The 25,522-nt window shown below is 43.6% G+C and overlaps 1 protein-coding gene across 1 annotated transcript in view; it reads right to left on the reverse strand.

Annotated features, from left to right (window-relative positions):
- LOC148535200 (uncharacterized) overlaps positions 1 to 24,388 on the reverse strand; it is a 48,254-nt gene extending 23,866 nt beyond the window's left edge. The window contains exons 1-3 of the mRNA XM_088464402.1: positions 24,276 to 24,388; positions 23,144 to 23,204; positions 16,476 to 16,556 (exon numbers count right to left, since the gene is read on the reverse strand). Coding sequence (XP_088320528.1) covers positions 16,476 to 16,556; positions 23,144 to 23,204; positions 24,276 to 24,388 — 255 coding nt within the window. The remainder of the gene's footprint in view (positions 1 to 16,475; positions 16,557 to 23,143; positions 23,205 to 24,275) is intronic.
- Positions 24,389 to 25,522: the final 1,134 nt, after the last annotated feature.

Below are 25,522 nucleotides of genomic sequence, written 5' to 3' on the forward strand. Positions count from 1 at the left end.
CGTGTGCAGTCTCCGACACAGGCCACCTCCTCTCCGTCCGGCGGCCAGCTGCGCACTGAGCGTTGCATGGCCAGTGTCGCACTTATAGACTCTGGGCACTAGAGTGTGCCCAGAGTCTATAGCGCATGCACAGGTCACCAGGAAAATGGCCACAGCAGCAATATTCCCTGTACTGCACGTGCGCAAACAATAGGAAAATAGTCATGGTGGTCATTTTCCCTGTATTGTGCATGCGCAAATGATGGGAAAATGCCCACTGTGGCCATTTTCCAGCCGTTTTTACAGGTGCAGACATCGGAGCCAACGTGGGACTCCAGAGGGGTACGTTTTATGGGTGCAGTTTTATGGGTGCAGGGTGTGCGGTACAGTCCCTCCTTGACCCAGGTTGCCTGCACACCCTGCACCCATTATAAATATGCCCATCTATCTATCTATCTATCTATCTATCTATCTGTCTGTCTGTCTGTCTGTCTGTCTGTCTGTCTGTCTGTCTATCTATAAATATAGCACTATATTATTCTTATTTTTCCTTTTTACTCACTTTTTATGGATAACGATTCCATCGTTTTGGTGCGGTGCATAAAAGTCACTGGTATATCTCCAACATAATAGCCATAGTGAGAGCTATGCTCTCTGCTGACATCCTGACCTGTAGCCAGATAGCCAGTGACAACAATTGCAGCACTATGACGTAGATATTCAATGGTCTCCATGGCAACAGCTGGTACCATGTCACAGTGTGTGTGTGTGTGTGTGTGTGTGTGTATGCATACTCATTACAAAGTAAACCCCTAATGCTTTCTGCAGGAATACCACTGGTAAATGGGACATGTATCTCTAAATAGGTAGCAGTGCATGAAATAATTTTTATTCTACTGCAGGATTTGGATACTGCTGAGCTACATTTGTTTGGTAATGGTCTATAATTGAAAATGATGATATGTAGAAGTGCAGATCTTTTGCTACTAAGATTGCATCTATTTAAAATATATATATTATTAGTTGAATCATTTAGACCCTATTTTTGGGCCAAAGTTTTTATAGTAAGTGTATTTTTCAATGTGTATGCGTCAATAAATATTTTATTTTAATTCCATTTACACGTATCCTAATTGATATTTTTTCTGCTATGGTGATACTTTATTATTAGCGCAGTTCTATCATTATAGTTCTATTTTGATTGGTTGAGTGAGTTTCCACTGACTCACATTAGACAACTGTAGCTTCTTTTTTACAAAATAATATAAATTTTACTATACCCCTTAAAGCTATACAACATACTTATCTACTAAAATAAAACACATAACAACAGGAGCTGGCTGACAATGTGGTTACATTTCATTTGACAATGAAATTAATTTCTTTCAATGATTATGGTGGCGGACAACATAAAATAAGACGGTCATACTCAGTCATTGGTGTACAACTCTCAAACTCAGTCATTGGTGTACAACTCTCCAAGATTAGACCAACCCAGATGGGCGGCGTCACAAGCACTGATGGGACAATCATATCACTGGCTGGGGAGAGTACACCCAAATATGGAATAAATGCCAGCTCATCTAAACAGCTGTCCTTACCACCATCACAATGAGAAACAGAAACATCCAAAAATGGGAAGGATGGAGGGTTTCCAGCAGGCAAGAGAAGGAATGATGGACAAGAATCACTAACATGACCCTGATATAGCCATACCCTGGCCTATGATAGGCTGCCAGTCCACAACCTTATCCCCAAATTAACATATAAAAGGGAAACCATTAACATCTTAAAGGGGCGCCACACTAACAACCTTGTGGTCTGATTTTGCTCTTGCTTATTCACACACATACATCAATTCATACACCATTCATACACAATATCTCACTATGGTCCTATCTGTGTGGAGTTTGCATATTCTCCCTATGCTTGGGTGAATTTACTCTGGGTGCTCCGGTTTCCTTCCACACTCCAAAATATACTGGCAGGTAAATTGGCTGCCAACATAAATTAACCCTAGTGTGTATGTGTGCAATTGCTGCGCGTTTGCAAACAATCGCTCGATCTGCAAAAAAATTGGCACAGAATTAAGAATTGTATAGTGTAATCATGATAAAAAAGTAAAGCTATCCCACATGATTTTTGACCAATTAACATTTAGCAATTCAACAGACCCAAAGGGAAGAGTCATTTCCCTATACCCAATGTGTTTCCTGAAAAAACACCAAAGCGGGGCTCTGTCTATGGAAATGTATTAACACTTTTTTTAATGAGAGATTTGAGGCCATCAACATTCCATGACACCAAGCTAAAAAGTGCAGAAACAGGTTATAAATAGCACTATTTATTGGCAAAGGCTGCAATTATTACACTTACATGTGCCTTGTAATGAACGTCTTGAGAAAATTTTTATGTGTATGTGATGTATGCTGGATGCATATGCTACTGGTGCCGACCCGTATGTAACTTGCTATGGTTGCCACTTTGCATATGCTTGCAATTGTGGCTTTTTAGTTAACAAATTTTACTTTTTATATACTGTATGTTGTTTGCAGTTGCATTCAAACTCTGCATCAGCCCCAAATTATGTAAACACTGGTCTGTCACAGTGACAGTAATAATGTTGTATAGTATACCATACTTGATAGTGTAAATTCTTAATAAGATATTACACCCTTGGTGGCATCCTGCGGAACATGTGAGCATATAGAGGAACCTCTATGTAGTGGTGAAATAGGACTACAGCAAATAATGAAATCTTAGTGTGACCAAAAAGAAAGCCCCCTCAGGGTACATTACTACTGGAATGTGTGAAGATATCAGCCTGCAGCAGGTTCTTTAGTAGCCATAACCACTGGTCTAATAGGGTCCTGTACAGGGGCAGAACTATGGGAGACAATGGAGGCGCCTGCCGCCGGGCTCCAGCTCTGAAGGGGGCACCTCCTCCATTGTCCACAACATATTCACCCCACTTAGGGCTGTAACTATGTACCCGGAGTGTACCGTCATGGCCACCCAATACATGGCACCCCTTCCAGGCACCTGAGAAGCCACCATACACTAGTGGAGAGCTCCATGTCAGACCATCAGCTGCTGCCTTTGTCTATCTATAGCCTGTCTGCATGCAAATTACTACATTACAGTGTCAGCGGCGGTGACGGGGGGCACCAAATTATAACTTGCCTCCGGGCGTCTGGGATGAACTTACGCCACTGGTCCTGTATCATAAATCTCTCTCTCCAATGCATACATGAAAACAAGTGAGAGAACTGATTGTACAGTATCAAACAACACGTTATGTCACATTCATACAGTACAAAGGATAACAAATAAATAAAACAATTCATCTTCACCATGTGTGCTAGCCTCAGCCATGCTGCCTGCACTTCTGTGAATGGGAGGGAATATAAGTAATCAGTGCCATCTATAAGCATATTTTACCTTTTAATAGGAGACAACTGCTATACTGTGGCTGGTATAATGTGAATAAGGGGCATTACTGTGTCATAATGTGGATGAGGTACTACTGTGTGACAAAGTGAATAAAGGGAACTAATGTGTGACATAAAGTGAATAAAGGGTACTACTGTGTGGCGTAATGTGAATAAGCGGCATTACTGTGTAGCATAATGTAAATAAGGGGAACTATTGTGGAGCGCGTGAAGTGTCATAATGGCATGCCCCCATTTTAAGTGACTATACTCCAAGTGATGTGTAACGCTTCTAAAAAAAAAAAATTCTATTTGCAACACTGAAGGTGACATAAGTTCTGGTGAGGGGTTGGAACTGGGACCACCCATTACCAAATGTCTAAGTTCGCCTATGGTGGTAAAATAGGACTACAGCAAATACTTAAATGCAAGTGTGACCAAAAAGAAAGCCCCCTTAGGGTACATTGCTACTGGAATGTGTGAAGATATCAGCCTGCAGCAGGTTCTTTAGTAGCCATAACCACTGGTCCAACAGGGTCCTGTATCATAAATCTCTCTCTCCAATGCATACATGGAAACAAGTGAGAGAACTGATTGTACAGTATCAAACATACAGTACAAAGAATAACAAATAAATAAAACTTTTCATCTTCACCATGTGTGCTAGCCTCTGCCATGCTGCCTGTACTTCTGTGAATGGGAGGAAATATAAGTAATCAGTGTCATTAATAAGCATATTTCACCTTTTAAAAGGAGAGGTGATGAATATGTATTGAACTTAATAAACACTTTCCTTTTTCTTGGTGAATGCAACTTTATTAGTTATTAAAATACTGTCCGGACATGGACAGTATTTCTGGTGGTACTGTAGATGTAGATATCGAATGCAATGAGTATGCTTTGGTAAAAATCTATGCCCCAAATACTTCTTCAGGTGAGATATTCTCCAAATTGTCCCAATTATTGGCGTGTTTCACTCTGTACTCTTTGATAATGTCTGGCAAATAATACAGTGGATCACCCTAATATTGACAAATTCACATCAGAATCTTGCTCTTGGCAACACATTCATGACCTCAATACATTCCAGTCCAGTGATCTGTGGAGGTTTCTGAATTTAACAGATGGATCATTTACACACCTTTCTAGAACTCATCATCCCCTGTCTTGGAGATAGACTATTTTTTAGTGGCCAATTCACTAGTGAGATCAGCAGGAATTGGTGACATTATAATTTCTGATCATGCCCCAGTTACGCTTAGTCTGTGGCAGACCTTTTCAATATCAGCTGGCCTCCTTTTGCATTTCCCAGAATATTTATCTAAGTAAGATTATTTTAAAACATTTTTATTTCAACTTTCTCGATCATAACCTTTAACATTAGCATTATCCGGTCCTATTCTGGGAGGTGTCAAAGGAGGTCATTGGGGGACCATAATATTATATTTCTAAATTAAAAATGGAATCTTCAAAATAATTTGGTTCTCTGAGATCCATTGTGGCCTCGGCTTTCCATCAATACAATAATCAGCCATCAGATGCCACTCTTAAGGAAAGTTTTCAGTATAAAACTTTCCTAACAACACAGGACCAAACATATCTAGAATACATAAAATATTAATTCTGTAGAGGGCGGAAACAAGCCTGGGAAATTATTTTAAATGGTGGCCAGGCTGTTTAAAAGCGTTCCTTTATTATTGGCAATAATAATCCGGCAATGGGCGAAAACCTTATGTGGATCTCTGAGATATTATCTCAATATTGCAACTTCCATACTGAACTATATAAACCTATATTTGTGGATGGAGCACTTCACAATAGACTTCTTGGAGAATCTAATTTACCCAAAGTTTATCAAACCCATATCTTATCTGCAGATATTACTGAATTGGAATTGACTAATACCATTTCCCATTTATTACCTTACAAAACTCCGATCTGACAGTGTTACTGGGGTGTATTTCAAGCATCAAACAACCGGATCTGATGCCAACATTGCTGGAACTATACAAAATAATTCATAAAGATAATTTCCCTACCCTTCTTTCACAAATGCATGACACTCATTTCTAAATCCAATAAAGACCCCGTTTTAATAAACTGCTATCACCCCATTTATTTTTTCAATGCATATTGTACAGTACATACTGCAATAACTACAGTGTTAGCTGCTTCTTAATTTAAGGGGTCTATTTACTAAGGGCTCTATTTATTAACATTATTTTTACTAAAATAAAGTGAAAAAGGGTGTTTTCACACCCTTTTCACATTATTTTAGTTTCACCTGTATTTATTACAGGGCAATTGGTGTAGAATTAGTAAAATTCTACTCCAACCCCCAGTATCACTTATTTTTAGTAAAGCAGATCGCATTTCCCATAATTGTAATGGGAAATGTGATCTGTGTGCAAGTTACTAAAAATAAATTGTAAAAAAATACCGGGGGAAGCCCTGTGATAATAACGCCACCTGGAGGTGGCGTTATCCAGGGTCTCCCCCGGTTACCGGGCTCCCACTCTGCTCTAATGGGGAGAGCAGAGGCGGGAGCCGGTACCAGTAATCAGCTATGTGGTCTAAATAGATCGCAAGCTGATTGCTGTAAAAAAAAGAAAAAAAAAATTAAACATTTTTTTTTTCACTTACCTGAATCCAGGGACCGGTGATCGGGCCTCCGGTGATGGCTCCTCTCTGGTCAGCTGGTCTCCCACAGTGCACTGGGGCCCGGTCATCAGGTGATCGGGCCCCAGTGCAGTATGGGAGATCACCTGATCGGGAAGCCCGGAGAAGACCACCGGAGGCCAGGAGGATGCAGGTAAGTGTAATGAAAGGAGGGGGGGTCGCGGGGGGGGGAGGGGGGTTCGCGGGGGTCCGTGATCGTGGGGGGCAGGGCTTAGTGCCGGGGGCGGGGCTTAGCGTCGGTGGGGGGGTAGTAGCGGTGGTCGGTTGGCGCATGCGCGGGCTCTTAGTCGCGGTATTTTTTCCGAAAATACCGCGACTAGAGTGCGGATGGGATCCGCAGGGACAGAGCTTTATCGCAAGCTCTGTACCTGCAAGGGATTTATAGTAAATCCCTGTGATATTACCTGAATTGGCAATGCGAATTCACTCGGTAATATCACACTACAATCCGCATTCAATATGCGGATTGTAGTAAATAGAGCCCTAAGTAGTGTAAGAAGACAGAGTGAAAAGTGATAAGGTGCCAGCTAATCAGCTCTCAACTGTCATTTTTCAAACACAGCCTGTGAGATGGTAGTTAGGAGCTGATTGGCTGGCACCTTATCACTTTTCACTCTGTCTGCTAACACTGCTTAGTAAATAGACCCCTAAGAACTTCAGGGGACACTCATAAAGCTTTCTATTCGACTTCCTGGCCACATTTATTTCCAATTTTGGAGCAATATGAATTTGACCCATTCTTTGCCTGCTTAATCCATTACTTTTATTCACTATATTCTACATCTTTGTTGATTAATGGAACTAAAGGAAACCCAATAATTATGGAGAGGGGTGCAAGACAGCTATATCCCCTGTCATCTTTATCATTTAACCCATCTATTGAACCCTTGTTCTGAATTTTACAATCTTGGTTTACTTTGAGACATTCCTGTGGTTACTGCAGAAACTAACATTTGCTGACGATGTTCTATTAGGGATATCATCACGATGTCGGCGGACGGGATGCCGGACGTCGATATATCGACACCAGAATCCCGAAGAGGATGAAGATGAAGATGCTGATGTCACTATCCCGAGCAGGATGAAAATAACGACGTTGGCATCCCATCCGCCGGCCATGCATACCCATTCCATTCTATTAATATCGCCAATCCTAAAGATTTCCTAGAGTTAATTTTAGAGAAATTACAAGACTTTGGTGGAGTTTCATGGTTTGTTGTAAAGATGACTAAATCTACTGGTCTCTATCTGCATCCTAAAGAAGCTACACCGAATTGGAGTGTTCCTCTTTCTTTGAATTTTGCGAAGGACTGACTCACCTAATTACTGTAGGTATTACAAAACCCAAGCGGTCGTTGGAACTGTACCAACTCAATTTTACTAATTCCATATCTGATATATTGGGAGGGCTGGAACCATCTCCTTTTGTCTTACTTAGGTAGAGCTAGCTTAATAAACCTGGTGACATTTGCATGATTTATAAATCTAGTGCAGTTTCTGCTGCTTCTGCTCATTCAGAGTGATATACAAATAATTTATTTTGTGTCTAGAAAATGTATTTGGCTGGGCAAACATCCATGTATTGATCTTGTGAAATTATAGCAGCTTAAATCAAACAGAGGCATCAACTTTCCACACATACTGTACTATACCCATGTCATTATACTAAGGTATTGGCGGAATTGGTTTCATAGCCAGGCTTCACATGCATAAGCTTCTATGAGAGGCATTTCCTGATTTATTGTAATCTTCTCAGTTATTTTCATCAACATGATTTGGCAATTCCACAACAAAGAGTTGGTTTGACTTAAGAGGGATCTGGGAACTTACAACAGGAAAGGTCCCCTGTGGTCTAAAATTGGGAGACGGTAGTATTAGCAGTAAGGACACATAACAGTTGGGGATGATAGCAATAGAAGTAGGGATACATCTGACATACAGTATATATGTAGTTGAGGGTAGCAGTACTGTACTTGCCTACTTTCCTGCAACATTTGGGAGACTGCCGAATCTCAGGTGACTCTGCTGGACCACAGAAAGATTAAACAAGTATCTCAAAATCTGTGCATCACTGGACATCCCCATCCACTTCCCAAATGAAGTGGTCTGTCTGGGAGACTTGATGACACAATTTGCTCTGAATCGCGTCATTATAGCCCTGGCTCCCATTTTACATAGCAACTTTGTATACAGGGGATGAGGACACATAACAGCTGGGGGTAGTAGAAGTAGAAAGGCAGCTGGGTGGTGTTAGTAATAAGGACACTTGACAGCTGGTTAGGTAATAGAAGTAGGGACCCAGATGACAGCTGGAGTGGAAGTAGTAGTAGAAATAGGAACACAGTACAGCTGGGATTAGTGGTAGTAGAATGACAAATGGCAGCTGGGTGGGGGTAGTAGTAGGGAAATATAATTGCATGGTGGGTGTATAGTATAAGTATTAGGCACACATCACAGCTGGGAATAATAATAATAGAGACGTACATGATGACTTGGTAGGATACTAGGAGGCTGTCACAGCACGCTGGATACTGGCATCTATTTACCCGGTCCAGCAGTGCTGGTGTTCTATGGGGCAGCAGGTAAGAGGTCCCCAGTGCTCATTGCTACAATGTCCGGCTGGTTCTCCCCCTCTGCAGCCGCTCGAGGTGTACTGTGGTGCGGTCCTGGCAGCCTGCTTTTCTACTTCTGCATAGCGGCTGTGGCTCTTTTAGGGCCGTGTAGGCTGCTCTGCAGTAGTTTTAAAGGGCCAGGTGCACCATAGGTGATGTCACATGGGTGCCAAATTCAAGTGTTCTCCTATATAAGGCGGTAACTGAGGGCACTCCTGTGCCAAAGTACAGGCTCACAAACCACACTCGAGTGTTTTTAGTGATCTCTACTGCTCGTTCCTGACCTTGGCTTTGTTTGTGACCTGATTCCATCTCCTCCCTGGTAATGCACTTATGTTTCCAGTTTTGACTTTGGCTATTCTCTGTGACCTGTTTACGTCCCTGGTACCATCTTGTCCATTTGGTTCTGACCTAGCTTGTAGACTACGTTGTATTCCATCATCGTACTCCAATCCAGAGTACACCATCACCTGTACTAGGTGACCAAGTCTGAGGGCCGTGCCCTGCATGTCAAACGCAGCTAAGACCAAACCTCCTTGTGGGTGTCCCTGTTGAATACCGCCGGCACGTTTTAGACTTTGCACCTCAGTACTTGGTCTCACCAATTCCCGAAGTATGGGCTAGCATCCACTATGCACCCGTGAGATGTGACAGAATACTCTGGCCCAAAAACATGGATACTGCTGGTAATCATTCACCACAAGATCTGCTTTAGAACCTCCTCGCCAGAGTCGAGAAACAAGAACAAGACCAGGCCCAGATTATGCAGTGCCTACAGATCAGTTGGTGCCATTCAGCCACCTCTGGTACAACCAGCACCACCTCCTGTGGTGGCCTTTGAAGCTGCAGGTGCTGCCTCACCATTACGGATTCCAAATCCCATAAAATTTGATGGGGAACCCAGAGGCTGTCATGGTTTTTGAATCTGTACTCATTTCAGTTTGAGGTCCAGGCTGCGAATTTCCTCGCCGAAAGGACAAAGGTGGCTTATGTCATATAATTGCTGTCTGGACTGGCCCTAGCATGGGCTTCCCTGTTGTTGGAAATAAATGACCATCTGGCCAATTATATAGCAGCTTTCCGAAAAGCCTTTGATGAACCCAGAAAAATTTCTTCCGCAGCATAGGGTATTCTATAATTGAAGCAAGGCAGTCTGACTGCTGGTAAATACACAGTGCAGTTCTGAATCCTTGCCTCAGATTTGAGATGGAACAATGATACCTTGGTTGCTGCATTTACGAAAGGACTTTCAGAACAAATTAAAGACATACTAGCATTCAGAGAACTGCCATCATCTCTGGATGACCTAATATCCATATGCATCTGGACAGACCATCATCATAGAGAAAGAGCACGAGAGAGGTAACAGTCTTGTCACTGCAGCTTCAAACTCGCTGTTTGATTCACGGCACCAATTGATCCTCCTGATGAGGCTATGCAGATTTGGAAATCACATCTTACAGCTGCGGTTCAAGAACAAGCTGTGCCTATACAAGAAATGAGAAGGCCTAACTGCTAAAAGGGCGGTCAGATTAGGTGCATTTCAGCACACCCCTAAAGGAAACGCTTCTTCCCAGTTTACAATCGGGGTGACTCTGCTTCTATAGACCGCATCAGGTGCCAATGGCAATTTCATCACAGCCAAGAAAGTCCAGGAGTTGGGAGTTTCTAGTGTGCCTCTACAGACTTCACTCTATATCATTGGGGTGGACGGGAATAAACTTCCAATTGCTACCATCCACTCCTGGACTTCAGAAATTACCATGCAGATTAGCGTTCTTCACAAGTAGTTAATTTCCTTCTACATACTCCGATCAGCTGAGAATCCAATCATCCTGGGTCTTCCATAGGTCTTCCTACATACGTAACTGGAGCGAACCCCTAATCTTATCATTGGGATTTTCAGTGCCATCAGAGGTGCTTGCCAACAATCCAACCCCCACATTGTGTTATCTAGAGTTTGACCAACTCTCCAGATAATGGCCTTCCAGCTCTGTATCAGTCCTTCTAGGATGTGTTCAGCAAGAAGGCCGCTGAAACTACAACCTAATTGAGAATGGGACAGTGGTGTAGATCTATTACCTGGGAAAATGCCTCCTCATGGAAGAATCTTCCCTCTCTCACTTCCAGAATTCTAGGCTATGTCTGAATACATCAAGGAGTACCTGGATCACGGAGAGTCCATATTACCTGCAGGAGCTGGTCTTTTCTTTGTTAAGAAGAAGGATGGAAGACTTTGCATCAATTACCAGCAGGCCCGGCGACAGGGGGGGGAACAAAGAGGACACATTTACTGGGCCCTGATCTTCAGAGGGGCCCCGAACCCTCAGGCACTTCAGGAGCCCAGTTCATGTGTCCCCCTTGCCTCTGCAGACTGCTTCCTACTGTGTAATCAGGGCACTCGGGACATTGCAACTTAGCTGAGATCCTCCGGACTAGTCATGGCAAAGCAAACACAGGGACTGGACCAGTGCAGCATGTATGGCATCATGATGTTGCGCCGCTGATTCAGACCAAGGAGCCACTGGATGGGTGAGCCACCAGAGATGACTGAAAACAGGCAAGTGCAGCAGGTAATTGTTGCCAAGGCCGGGCTGAGCTAGGGTCGGGGTCGGGGGGTGGGGAGCTACAGATGAACACGGGCTGACACAGGAGCTGTGGGAAATGTGACAGAGGCTGGGGAAAAGTGGGAGATGTGACAGGGGCTGGGGAAGAGGGAGAAATGTGACAGACTTGAGGGCTGGGGAAGAGGGGGAAATGTGACAGACACGGGGGCTGGGGGAAAGGGGGAAATGTGACAGACACGGGGGCTGGGGAAGAGGGGGACATGTGACAGACATGGGGTCTGGGGAAGAGGGATGTGTGACACAGGGTCTGGGGAAGAGGGGTGTGTGACACAGGGTCTGGGGAAGAGGGGGAGATATGACAGATTCCAGGGCTGGGGAAGAGGGGTGGGTGTGATGGACTGGGGAAGAGGGGTATGTGACACAGAAGCTGGGGAAGAGGGGGAGATGTAATAGACACCGGGGCTGGGGAAGAGGGGTGTGTGACACAGGGGCTGGAGAAGAGGGGGAGATGTGACAAAGCTGGGGAAGAGGGGTGTGTGTGACAGACACAGGGGCTGTGAAGAGGGATTTGTGTAACAGACACAGGGGCTGTGAAGAGGGGTGTGTGTGATGGGTTCGGATAAGGACTAGGAGAGGGTATAGGGGGTCCCAAAAACATGAGTGTACCGGGCCCTGAGATTTCTGTTGCCGGCCCCGATTACCAGGGTTTAAATGCCATCACTATCAAGGACCAGTTCCCACTACCCCTGATCTCTGAACTCTTTGACCGCATTAAAAGGGAAAAGATTTTTTCTAAGTTCGACCTTCGTGAACTTAATCAGGAGCTGATCTAGGGATGAATGGTAGACTGTCGAGATGGTCATTATGAGTACTTGGTCATGCCATTTAGATTAAGCAATGCTCCAGCTGTTTTCCAAAAGTACATAAATAACATCTTCCGAGACCTGTTATACAAGTACATGGTGGTGTATCTGGATGACATCATGATTTTTTATGAAGATGTAGGGAGTCATTGCAACACGTATGTGAGGTGCTGTCATGACTTGGGGCTAACCAGCATTTCTGCATTTTAGATAAGTGCTCCTTTGAGCAAAAGGAGCTGGCGTTCCTGGGGTATATCATTTTGGGTTCTAGTCTTTAGATGGATCCAGAAAAACTCTCTGCCATTGTCAATTGGCCTTGTTCAGTGGGGTTGAAGGTGATACAGTGTTTCCTGGGCTTTTGTAACTTTTACCGGCAGTTCATCATGAACTACTCGTCTGTTGCAACTCCTATCACCACCCTTACCAGGAAGGATCAAGGTACCAGGGTTTTACCTGCCTAAAGCAGTGTTTCATCTCAGCACCCATTTTAAAATAACCCAACTGTGGTCAGCCTATCTTCTTGGAGATGGACGCTTCTACAGTTGGTGTTGGTCAGTGCTCTCACAAAAAGATGAAGGAAAATGTACTCTTGAAGCTTCTTTACTCTTGTGGCTTCTCCCACACACCAGAAGAGTAGTCAGATCTCCTGCATACCTCCCACTTCCTAGTAAAGTGAGCAAGATGGGAAGTTTATATGGGGAATTTGCGTGTCTGTGTAGAGAGGCAGATGTGAATCACATAATTTAGCCACACACCCTCCTCACGGTCCCATGGATGGTGGCAGAGTCTAATGATGTGGAGACCCTCGCTTTATCCCTGATCCTGTCAGCTGCATCTCCTCTCCGGGCTTCTCCCGGAGGAGAGTTATTTAAAATAAGCAAGTATGTGTTCCACCCACCTTAACTCTTTTTAGAAATAATTGTTTTCTAGATTTAATATGGATTGGCTTGAAACTATGATAGTCAAGGAAAAATGGGCCTCAAGGTTATCTGATACTTGGGAGAGTTACGTGGATGCACTCCATTGAGAATACATGACTCCCTCAAACATACAATGTGGTATGGTTACTGATCACTCTCTAATTGTTTTTCATTGTTTGTATGTGTGTAATAGACTTCTGGGGGTAAATTTACTATGGTTCGATTTGAGATTAATTTTTATGAATCTCTGAAATCTCCTGAGATCGAATTGAAATCAAAAATCAAAATCCCTTAGCAAATCTCAAATTTACTAATAATGGATTTTGCTTTCGATTTTCAAAATGAATTCGATCTTGTTTCAGTTTAAAAAGGGATTTGATGTTCGATTTTGCATGTTTATGTCCAAATCAAACAGCAAATCACACTCCAAAATGAACTTCTATGTCCCAAATGAATATAACTGCTTCATGCTTTTATTTTCAGCATGAGCAGTTCATTTTGACAAATATGCATGCATACATCAGTGAGATGCATGCATGTATTTTATTGTAAAAAGGTTGTTAAGTGTTAATTTTTTTTTTAAAATATGTGGGGTCCCCGCCTAAAACTACAACTATCCCAGGACTTTTCATAGTTAGTCCTTGTTGAGTAAGTACAGGGGAAAAATTGCATAGGGTTTCCCTGTACTTAGCACAACCAGCACCAGGCTCTGATCTGGCCCTGGTTCTGGAATTACGGGGGAAAAAAAGCATAGGGTTCCCCTGTAATTTCCACAACCAGCACCTTTCTAGTGGGGGGTAATGTCACAGCCAGGGAGATCCTATCACCGGGTTCCCTGGCCGAAACATTACCCATGACCACTAGTGAGCCCAGGCTGGGGATCCCTGGGGAGTTTGGGACCCCATAATAAATGGGTCCCCCTCTCCAGGGCACCCCAGGCCTAGGCTGATAGCCAGGGGCTATCACCGGCACCCATGGGCACCGGGTTGATAGTGTCAAAGTGTAGTGTAAAAATAGAAGTGTAAACAATGTCTTTACCAGTAGAACTGCAGGTCCCAGCAAGGCTCCCCTGCATGCTGGTACTTGGAGAACCACAAGTACCAGCATGCAGGGCATTAAGGGCCTGCTGGTGCCTGTAGTTCACCAGTAAAGAAATGTTAAAAGAAAGACAATACACACTCACCGTGACAGTATACTGTATGTTTAATACATACATAAACACTCACACATACTCACCTACATTACCTGGACCAGTCCTCTTCTCCCTGTAGGCATCCTTTGTCTTCAGAAAATAGAAAAACAAAAATATCGACCCACGAACTCAAGTACTATCCTCGAAGGATGGTACCTCCCGAATGACGGGCTCAGATGCAGCATTACCTTTTGAAGTGCTGTATCTGAGCGTTCATTGGCTGAGAGCGGTCAGCCCCCGCCTCTCTCAGCCAATGAACAGCTCCCACCATTGAAGTCAATGGTGAGAGCCGCAGGGATACTAAAGGTTAGCCTGCAGTTCTCACCATTCATATCAGAGCCCGATGCTGGTTGTGCTAAGTACAGGGAGAGCCCTACGCAATTTTTTCCCTGTACTTACACAACCAGGACTGGCTATGAAAAATCCGGGGCTGGTTCTGTTTTAAGGGGGGCCCCACGTAATATTTTTTTGAAAACATTAACTCTTTACAATCTTTTTACATTAAGATACATGCATGCATCTCACTGATGTATGCATGTATCTGTGACAAATCGAACTGCTGATGCTGAAAACAAAAGCATGAAGCTCTTCTATTCATTTGGGGATTTGCAGTACGATTTGGTGTTAGTTTTTCATTTGATTTGCAAATTGAAAGTTAGTAAATGAAGGGATCCTATAGTCCTCTATGAGTAAACATTGATGTTTTTCAGAAATTCAATTTCATTTGAAATTCATTTTTTCGGTTAAATTTGACATTCGATTTGGGCTTTAGGAAATCCCTAACCAAAATCGAACAAAAATCGAACCAAAATCTAATGCAAAATCGAACAGAAAACAAAATCGAACCCTGGTCTGAATATACATAAATCTAATTGTAATTATTTCTTATTGTTTATCTCCTGATATTTGATAGGCTATTAAACTCATGATACTGTCTTTTTTGAAGAGTTGTTTATATATTGCCTTATTTGAACCAACTATTAGGTTCGTAGCATTTATTTTGTTCTGATGATTTATTGCTTGATATATTTCATATATATATATGTTTTGTGTTTTGGTTTTGGATCTGGATCTTTCTTCGTGTTTTGGATCTGGATTGGTTTTGCCAAAACCACCCTTCCGTGTTTTGGATTCTGGGTTTTGTGTTTTGGATCTGTAATTTTTTTTAAAAAAGCATAAAAACAGCTAAAATCACATAATTTGTGTGTTTTTCTGCTCCTATGCTATTATTAACCTCAATAACCTTAATTTCCACTCATTTCCAGTCTATTCTGAACACCTCACACCTCACAATAGTGTTTTTATATCCAAAAGGTTGCACCGAGGTAGCTGGATGACTATGCTAAGAGATACGAGTGGGCGGCACAAACACGTGGTCCATCTAGGAGTGACACTGCAGTGGCAGACAGGATGGCAGTTTGAAAAACTAGGCCCCAAACAGTACATAATTCAAAGAAAAAAAGAGGTGCAAGATGGAATTGTCCTTGGGCCCTCCCACCCACCCTTATGTTGTATAAACAGGACATGCACACTTTAACAAACCAAACATTTCAGCGCCAGGGTCTGTCACACGACTGTGGCTGAAATGATTGGTTCGTTTGGGCCCCCACAAAACAAGCTGGCAATTAATCTGTCCCTGCACAAACTGGCTCTACGGAGCCAAGATGTCGTCCTCGTCCTCCTCATCCACCGATTCCTCACCCTCTTCAGTGTTGTGTACATCCTCATCCTCACAGAGTATTAATTCGTCCCCGCTGGAATCCACAGGTCCCTCTGTACGTTCTGGAGGCTGGTCTCCCTGGAAGAGTTGATAATTCATTTTATGAACATCATCTTCTCCACATTTTGTGGAAGCAACCTCCTACGCCTTTCGCTGACAAGGTTCCCGGCTGCACTAAACACTCTTTCGGTAAAAAGGTAAATGAAGATAACTTGATATTTTACATGTCTGAGGGGCCTATTCATCATCACTTCATTTATACAAAAGCATGTGAATATTAACTTGGTGGTGTTACTATCCTCAGATGTCATACAGACCCCAATAATCTTCACAGGCGGCGATGGTGGGTGGGGTGAGACAGCTGGCTCCGCAAAAAGAGTGACTTTTCGGAAGTGATACTTTTGGTTGGGAGTCATGATGAATGTCTCCAAAACATTTTATAAATTTGCAGCGAGTGTAAGAGGGGTGTGGTGCGGTGCCTGCTGCCGTGCAAGTGTACTTCTGTATCTTACCTTGCGTTGCACCCTCTCACTTTCAAGCCATATGATGAAAAGATGGGCCTGGTACACCAGACTGGATACGGACACAATAACCTAGGAGGAAGGAGATCATGTGAGAACCGTCTTTCCTCAATGTCGACCGACATGCCCTACCGGACCGAGGACCATACAAAACAGGGATCTGAGTTTTAAGTGAAGATCATCACTGCCACTTTTGGCCTCAGATCCCAAGTTTCACCTATAGGTACTCGCGCACCAGGTGAAGACTCGACCTTGCACTCGACCTACGGTAAGTGTGTCACGCTACTACACATACTATGACACCATCGCCCTCAACCTACTATGTGTGTAGTGCAACATGTTTAACAATAAACCAGCTGGCCAGCTCCTCTTCTAGGTGACTGTGACTTACACATTATTTTGGTGGGAGCCTGATAGCTCTCCATGGGTTACTTGGAGGGTGAGAGTCGCACAACTGCTCATACCTCTAAACACAACACAGGGGCTGCCTACTTACACCAGTGGTCTGGGCCTAATGCCCAGAGCCACTCTCAATGGGCTTACTGCCTGGCCTAATGCCCAGGGTCTTACCGGTGGCTCAGGGTTTTAAGCCTGACTACTACAGGGCACAAAGGTACTTGGGCCTAATGTGGCTTCAGGCCTATGGCCTGCCTAATGGAGGGGCTCAGTAGTGGCCTGAGCCTAATGCCTAGGGCCACTTTATATAGGGCTCAGGCCTATGGGACTGCCTAACTGAGGCACTTACTTAGTGGCCTGGGACTAATACCCAAGCCACTTTATATATTTAGGGTGGCCCGCCTATTTGCACTTTTAGTAACCTGGGCCTTCCACCCAGGTCACTCACTCCTAAGGGTTAATTTATAATCTATAGGGTTTATTGGCTACTATGGCACCCTATCTGTGGCACAGGCCTAATGCCTGACTTTACCCCCACGGGCCTAGTGTCCGGCACCTGGTGGTCTAGGGAAGGGATAATGGTAGCCCTCACAGAGGGCCTACCTGTATAGTGAAAGAGGCTGCTGGGGGGGAGCTTCATTAGCTCTTTTGCATTCCACCCCTGCAGTCCTCTCCGGTCCTCAGCGGCATTCTTCTGCCGCTGGCCTATTCTGGCCAGCGGTGCCACCTCTTCTTTTCTTCCTGCAGCCGATGCCGCCTATCTTCCCTCTTGATCACGGCCACCAGAACTTTTGCCGCAACGCTCCTCTTCCATTCTTTGGGAGGACTTCTTTCCTCCATCTCCGCTGCCGGACTGACTCTTCACGTTTGTTGCGTCTATTATAAGGCCACAAGTGTGTAGGGCTATGACTTGGCGAGCCGCAATTGGCTCACTGCGGCCGATTCCTATCGGCTGCCAGTCCACGAGCCATTATTGGCTCGCGGTTGGAGCCTAGGCTACTCGAACGCCGGCCAGGCGATGGGAGCCAACAAGCAGTCCTGGCACTGGACTTCCGCTGCAACCGATGCTTGACTGGCGCTGGGAACAGATACTCCGCCCCAGTGCCAGCTTACCGTCGTCTCTGCTTACCTGGCGTTAGGAGCAGAAACAGCATCCCAGCGCTGGCAGCAGGGGACACATCTTCTCTTGCCCCTGCTGTTGTGCCATTGCTGAGATCAGACACTTGATCCCAGCACAGCTCTCCACACGAGTTTAAAACATAATTATCACAAGTGATAATTATGTAATGGTGAATAGATCCCTTAGTATTTTTCAACTCTCACGCATACAAGAAATTAGTATAAATTTTTGTGTCATTAATTAATATCTGTTATCATCGATATTTGCAGCAATGTCAGGGCAACGCATCCGAAACAATTACTTCCACCATTATAAGCATCTTCACTGTGTGCTTATCGCAGCGGTGAAGGAGATATATGAGTGCACAGTACAACTGCTGGAATCTGGCGAGACTGTAGTCCATAAGCTACAGCAGCCAACGCCATCTGAAGATGACAATAACTGTCGAGACCAAGCTCTAAGAAGTTACGTTTTTCAGAGCTTGGTAGATTACCCAAGACATCAGTCTCCAAATTATAAAATTGGGACTGCTGTATCCTGCGTTATTTAGCTAAACACTGAAGATATTTCTAATATTTAATATATTCAGCTTTTGGTAACTAGCAGGGGTAGAGAAATCATTTGCACACTGTCATTTCCGCATGATATTTTCTTAGGAAAAAGCATTAAAAGGCCTCTTTAACTAATGGCTATACCGATAACTTGCTGGAAGCAAAAAACAAAAAACATAAACCAAAGAGAAGTGTACATCGCCACCTCGTGACCAAGTATATGAAGTGCATAATATTTGTAAAATGAGCAGCAGTTCATTAATTAGTAAATGATTAAAACACATGGTTTAGCTGTAAATACCTACACAATGCAATCATACTTTAAAATTAATTTAACAATTTTTAAGTTATAAGTGTGAAAGTAGCCTGCAAGAAATAAATCCTCATTATATAGCCCTTTATTCTACTGCAAATAATACTGTAACAAGGGGGTCCACTTACTAAAGCTCGAGTAGATATTAATTTTTATGAATCTCTGAAATCTCCTGAGATCAAATTAAACTTGAACTGCAAAATCCCTTAGCAGATCTCAAATTTACTAAGAATGGATTTTGCTTTTGATTTTCGATCTTGTTAAGTTTAAGGGCCGTATTCAATTAGAGGCTGGACTTTTAAACTGCCCGACTTTCCACCTCCTTTGCCTAGTCGAAAACTTTTCGTGTGTATCCCCGCTTTTCGCCCTATTCAATTCCAAACAACGCCAAAGAGGCAAGCGGTGAATGCAGAACAGGCGGAAAGTACTGTCAGAAGTGGGGAAGTCAGTCTGTACACCAAAAAAAGATGCACTGACATAGGTAATCAATGTACAAGTGTACTAATACCCTAATAAAAGTGTTTGGGGAACTTAAGTAGCTTAAATAGCTTCTTATTAGCGTCTATGCAAAAGTGGTGAAGAATGGCATAAAGCAGTATTTTTTGGTGAGAATAAGTAGTCCTGTCAAATTTGGGGTACTTGAAAATGGGTGCTACCATATTTAAAGGTTTCTAAAGTGAACTATTAAGAAATTTCAAAAACGCACCTGCTACATGCACCTGCAATCCCCAAAACACCTGACCCCCAAGAAGTCTATTTCGTTAGTTGTTATGCTTGCCCCCCACTTTTTACTTTTTCGCCACAAAAATTAAAGTACTTTTTGGGGTGTTCTTTGTTTTTTTTTCAAGATTTGGCCTATGGGGGACTGTGCCTTTCCCCATGTTTGCACCCCAAAATAAAAATGTAGCACTTCTTTTCACCTGCTATTCATAGGCAAATCTTTTTCGCCTATTACACTGCATTGAGTTTCTGCGTAGGCGATTTCCGGCTGGAATTGAATTTGGAGATGAGTTCCGAACAGGCGGAAAGCGGCAATAGGCAAAATTTTTTCACCGATTACGGCTTTTCACCTGTAATTGAATACGGCCCTAAGAAGGGATTTGCTGTTGGATTTTGCATGTTTATGTCCAAATTGAACAGCAAATCCCACTCCAAAATGAACTTCAAAGCCCCAAATGAATAGAACTGCTTCATGCTTTCATTTTCAGCATGAGCAGTTCGTTTCACACAGATATATGCACACATCAGTGACATGCATGCATGTATCTTACTGTAAAAAGCTTGCAAAGAGTTAGCAGTATATTTACAAAGGTTCGATTTTGATTTTCGTGTGACATCACATCATTCGATTTTCATTTGATTTTGCATTTGGAGATTTACTAGATGCAAAATCGAATGTCAAATCGAACATAAAACCAAATTTCACTCAAATCCCACTCTAAATCGAACATCAGAAAAACATTGGTACTTTTACATAAACTAACCCTTATTTACTATTAATTCGATTTGAAATCAAACACAAAATCGAATTTCAAATTCCCAAATAAATAGACCTGCTTTAAGCTTTCGAATTTAGCATGAGCAGTTAGTTTTGACACAGATGTATGCATATAATAATAAGTGTGGTGTATTCAATACCCGGCACTTAACTAGAAGATGTTTACCTTCAATACAGTTTCAATGTAATAATGGTATACCTTACAAGTGTGATAATTTCTTATATTGTTTTAATTTCACACATAAAAAAGTACCCATATAAAAAATCACAGACCATACATATAACGTCATGTGAGAATAAATCCATAAAGTTTCTTAAAAAAAGATTTTCACCTTCGCTGGGGATTGCGGTGGGCTAGCTTAATAAAGCAAGTGGGTCTCGGGCACATAGCACGGCACAACCGCAATAAGGTGAATAAGGAGCCCAGTGCAGGATTCAACCGCAGAATCACCTTTAGTAACCTTGAGACTCTCACCATTGACTTCAATGGTGGGAGCCGTTCATTGGCTGGGAGAGGTGGGGGCTGACCTATCTCAGCCAATGAACGCTCAGACACGGCCCTACAAAGGGAAAAGCCGCATCTGAGCTCTTCATTCGGGAGGTAACAACCATCGTACCTGTTGCATGGGTCGGGTTTTCTTGTTTTCTTATTTTACCAAGACCATTGATACCTACAGGAAGAAGAGGACCGCTCCAGGTAATGTAGGTGAGTATGTGTGAGTGTATGTATGTATGTATGTATGTATGTATGTATGTATGTATTAAAACTATACTGTCATGGTGTGTGTATTGTGTTTATTTAAACATTTCTTTACAGGTGATCTACAGGTACCAGCAGGCCCTTAATGCCCCGCATGCTGGTACTTGTGGTTCTCCAAGTACCAGCATGCGGGGGAGGCTTGCTGGGACCTGCAGTTCTACTCGTAAAGACAATGTTAACTATTATCTTTTCACACTACACTTTTACACTAGCAACCCGGCCCCCACCGCTCACGGGTGCCAGGGATAGCCCCCTGGGATCCCTGGCCTGGGCTGACTAGCGGACAGGAATAATGTTTTGGCTGGGGAACTCGGTGATAGGGTTTCCCTGGCTGTGACATTACCTCCCCCCCCCCCCCCGCTAGAAAGGGTGCTGGATGTGGAAATTGCAGGGGAACCCTACACATTTTTTCATTATAATTCCAGAACCAGATCAGAGCCTGATGCTGGTTGTGCTAAGTACAGGGGGAGCCCTACGCAATTTTTTCCCTGTACTTACACAACCAGGACTGGCTATGAAAAATCCAGGCCTGGTTCTGTTTTTTTTAAGGGCTGGTTCTGTTTTTTTTAAAACATTAGCTCTTTACAATCTATTTACATTAAGATACATGCATGCATCTCACTGATGTATGCATGTATCTGTGTGAAATAGAACTGATCATGCTGAAAATGAAAGCATGAAGATCTTCTATTCATTTGGGGATTTGCAGTTTGAGTTTGAGTTTGTTTTCTCATTCGATTTACAAATCGAATGTTAGTAAATGAAGGGACCTTATTGCTTTGTAAGTGAAAACATCAATGTTTTTCAGAAATTCGATTTAATTTCAAATTCCTTTTTCTGTTCGATTTGACATTTGATTTGACCTTTAGTAAAACGCTTCATAAAAAAATCGAACCAAAATCGAATGCAAAATGGACACCTATGGACAACAGCAGCACAGCACAACACAGCCAGCCCCTATGGTCTTTGAAGTAGTGGACACAGCCCCTATGGACAACAGCAGCACAGCACAGCGCAGCACAGCACAGCACAACACTACTCTGCACTACACTACACTACACAGCCCAGCCAGCCCTAACTCCCACCCTCCCTCTTCACTGTCCACAGCCGAGTGAGAAAATGGCGCCGATGCGGGTACCTTATATAGGATCCAAAACCCGCGAGACCTGGAAGGCGGGATGATGACGTTTTGCCTCGATTTCAGATCCGAGTCAGGCGGGAAAAGTCGAGCCTGACTCGGATCGGCCTCGGATCGGGGGGGTTCGGATTTCAGAAATCCGAACCCGCTCACCCCTAATATATATACAGTATGTGTAATGTGCTGAGTGTTTCAATTAAAATATTATTATATATATATTATTATTAAAAAAACAAACAGTGCACAGTATGACGAGGTTTGATTTGCTGCACCACTAACTGGCTGGGTAAAGAAACTAATTTTGAGAGAAGGCATCAAGAGCTGTGTGCTGATTGCTAAAAATGGCCAGAAATCACATAAAACAAATCATGTATCTCCACTTTGTTGCAAAAAAGGTGCATTTGTGTTCATTAATGACTCTCATTATAAAGAACAAATGTAGGCACCATTGCAGATGCCACTATCTTGACCTGTAAATCCATGATTGTCAGTAAACACAGTGTAAATGTAGGCACATAATATCACAGCTTTCATAATGTAAAACACCTTTAGATATGTAAATAAAAAGGTAAATGAAGATAACCTGATATTTTACATGTCTGAGGGGCCTATTCATCATCACTTCATTTATACAAAAGCATGTGAATATTAACTTGGTGGTGTTACTATCCTCAGATGTCATACAGACCCCAATAATCTTCACAGGCGGCGATGGTGGGTGGGGTGAGACAGCTGGCTCCGCAAAAAGAGTGACTTTTCGGAAGTGATACTTTTGGTTGGGAGTCATGATGAATGTCTCCAAAACATTTTATAAATTTGCAGCGAGTGTAAGAGGGGTGTGGTGCGGTGCCTGCTGCCGTGCAAGTGTACTTCTGTATCTTACCTTGCGTTGCACCCTCTCACTTTCAAGCCATATGATGAAAAGATGGGCCTGGTACACCAGACTGGATACGGACACAATAACCTAGGAGGAAGGAGATCATGTGAGAACCGTCTTTCCTCAATGTCGACCGACATGCCCTACCGGACCGAGGACCATACAAAACAGGGATCTGAGTTTTAAGTGAAGATCATCACTGCCACTTTTGGCCTCAGATCCCAAGTTTCACCTATAGGTACTCGCGCACCAGGTGAAGACTCGACCTTGCACTCGACCTACGGTAAGTGTGTCACGCTACTACACATACTATGACACCATCGCCCTCAACCTACTATGTGTGTAGTGCAACATGTTTAACAATAAACCAGCTGGCCAGCTCCTCTTCTAGGTGACTGTGACTTACACATTATTTTGGTGGGAGCCTGATAGCTCTCCATGGGTTACTTGGAGGGTGAGAGTCGCACAACTGCTCATACCTCTAAACACAACACAGGGGCTGCCTACTTACACCAGTGGTCTGGGCCTAATGCCCAGAGCCACTCTCAATGGGCTTACTGCCTGGCCTAATGCCCAGGGTCTTACCGGTGGCTCAGGGTTTTAAGCCTGACTACTACAGGGCACAAAGGTACTTGGGCCTAATGTGGCTTCAGGCCTATGGCCTGCCTAATGGAGGGGCTCAGTAGTGGCCTGAGCCTAATGCCTAGGGCCACTTTATATAGGGCTCAGGCCTATGGGACTGCCTAACTGAGGCACTTACTTAGTGGCCTGGGACTAATACCCAAGCCACTTTATATATTTAGGGTGGCCCGCCTATTTGCACTTTTAGTAACCTGGGCCTTCCACCCAGGTCACTCACACCTAAGGGTTAATTTATAATCTATAGGGTTTATTGGCTACTATGGCACCCTATCTGTGGCACAGGCCTAATGCCTGACTTTACCCCCACGGGCCTAGTGTCCGGCACCTGGTGGTCTAGGGAAGGGATAATGGTAGCCCTCACAGAGGGCCTACCTGTATGGTGAAAGAGGCTGCTGGGGGGGAGCTTCATTAGCTCTTTTGCATTCCACCCCTGCAGTCCTCTCCGGTCCTCAGCGGCATTCTTCTGCCGCTGGCCTATTCTGGCCAGCGGTGCCACCTCTTCTTTTCTTCCTGCAGCCGATGCCGCCTATCTTCCCTCTTGATCACGGCCACCAGAACTTTTGCCGCAACGCTCCTCTTCCATTCTTTGGGAGGACTTCTTTCCTCCATCTCCGCTGCCGGACTGACTCTTCACGTTTGTTGCGTCTATTATAAGGCCACAAGTGTGTAGGGCTATGACTTGGCGAGCCGCAATTGGCTCACTGCGGCCGATTCCTATCGGCTGCCAGTCCACGAGCCATTATTGGCTCGCGGTTGGAGCCTAGGCTACTCGAACGCCGGCCAGGCGATGGGAGCCAACAAGCAGTCCTGGCACTGGACTTCCGCTGCAACCGATGCTTGACTGGCGCTGGGAACAGATACTCCGCCCCAGTGCCAGCTTACCGTCGTCTCTGCTTACCTGGCGTTAGGAGCAGAAACAGCATCCCAGCGCTGGCAGCAGGGGACACATCTTCTCTTGCCCCTGCTGTTGTGCCATTGCTGAGATCAGACACTTGATCCCAGCACAGCTCTCCACACGAGTTTAAAACATAATTATCACAAGTGATAATTATGTAATGGTGAATAGATCCCTTAGTATTTTTCAACTCTCACGCATACAAGAAATTAGTATAAATTTTTGTGTCATTAATTAATATCTGTTATCATCGATATTTGCAGCAATGTCAGGGCAACGCATCCGAAACAATTACTTCCACCATTATAAGCATCTTCACTGTGTGCTTATCGCAGCGGTGAAGGAGATATATGAGTGCACAGTACAACTGCTGGAATCTGGCGAGACTGTAGTCCATAAGCTACAGCAGCCAACGCCATCTGAAGATGACAATAACTGTCGAGACCAAGCTCTAAGAAGTTACGTTTTTCAGAGCTTGGTAGATTACCCAAGACATCAGTCTCCAAATTATAAAATTGGGACTGCTGTATCCTGCGTTATTTAGCTAAACACTGAAGATATTTCTAATATTTAATATATTCAGCTTTTGGTAACTAGCAGGGGTAGAGAAATCATTTGCACACTGTCATTTCCGCATGATATTTTCTTAGGAAAAAGCATTAAAAGGCCTCTTTAACTAATGGCTATACCGATAACTTGCTGGAAGCAAAAAACAAAAAACATAAACCAAAGAGAAGTGTACATCGCCACCTTGTGACCAAGTATATGAAGTGCATAATATTTGTAAAATGAGCAGCAGTTCATTAATTAGTAAATGATTAAAACACATGGTTTAGCTGTAAATACCT

Source organism: Taudactylus pleione, unplaced genomic scaffold (genome assembly GCF_031769625.1).
Source record: "Taudactylus pleione unplaced genomic scaffold, aTauple2 ptg000054l, whole genome shotgun sequence".
NCBI lineage: Eukaryota > Metazoa > Chordata > Amphibia > Anura > Myobatrachidae > Taudactylus > Taudactylus pleione.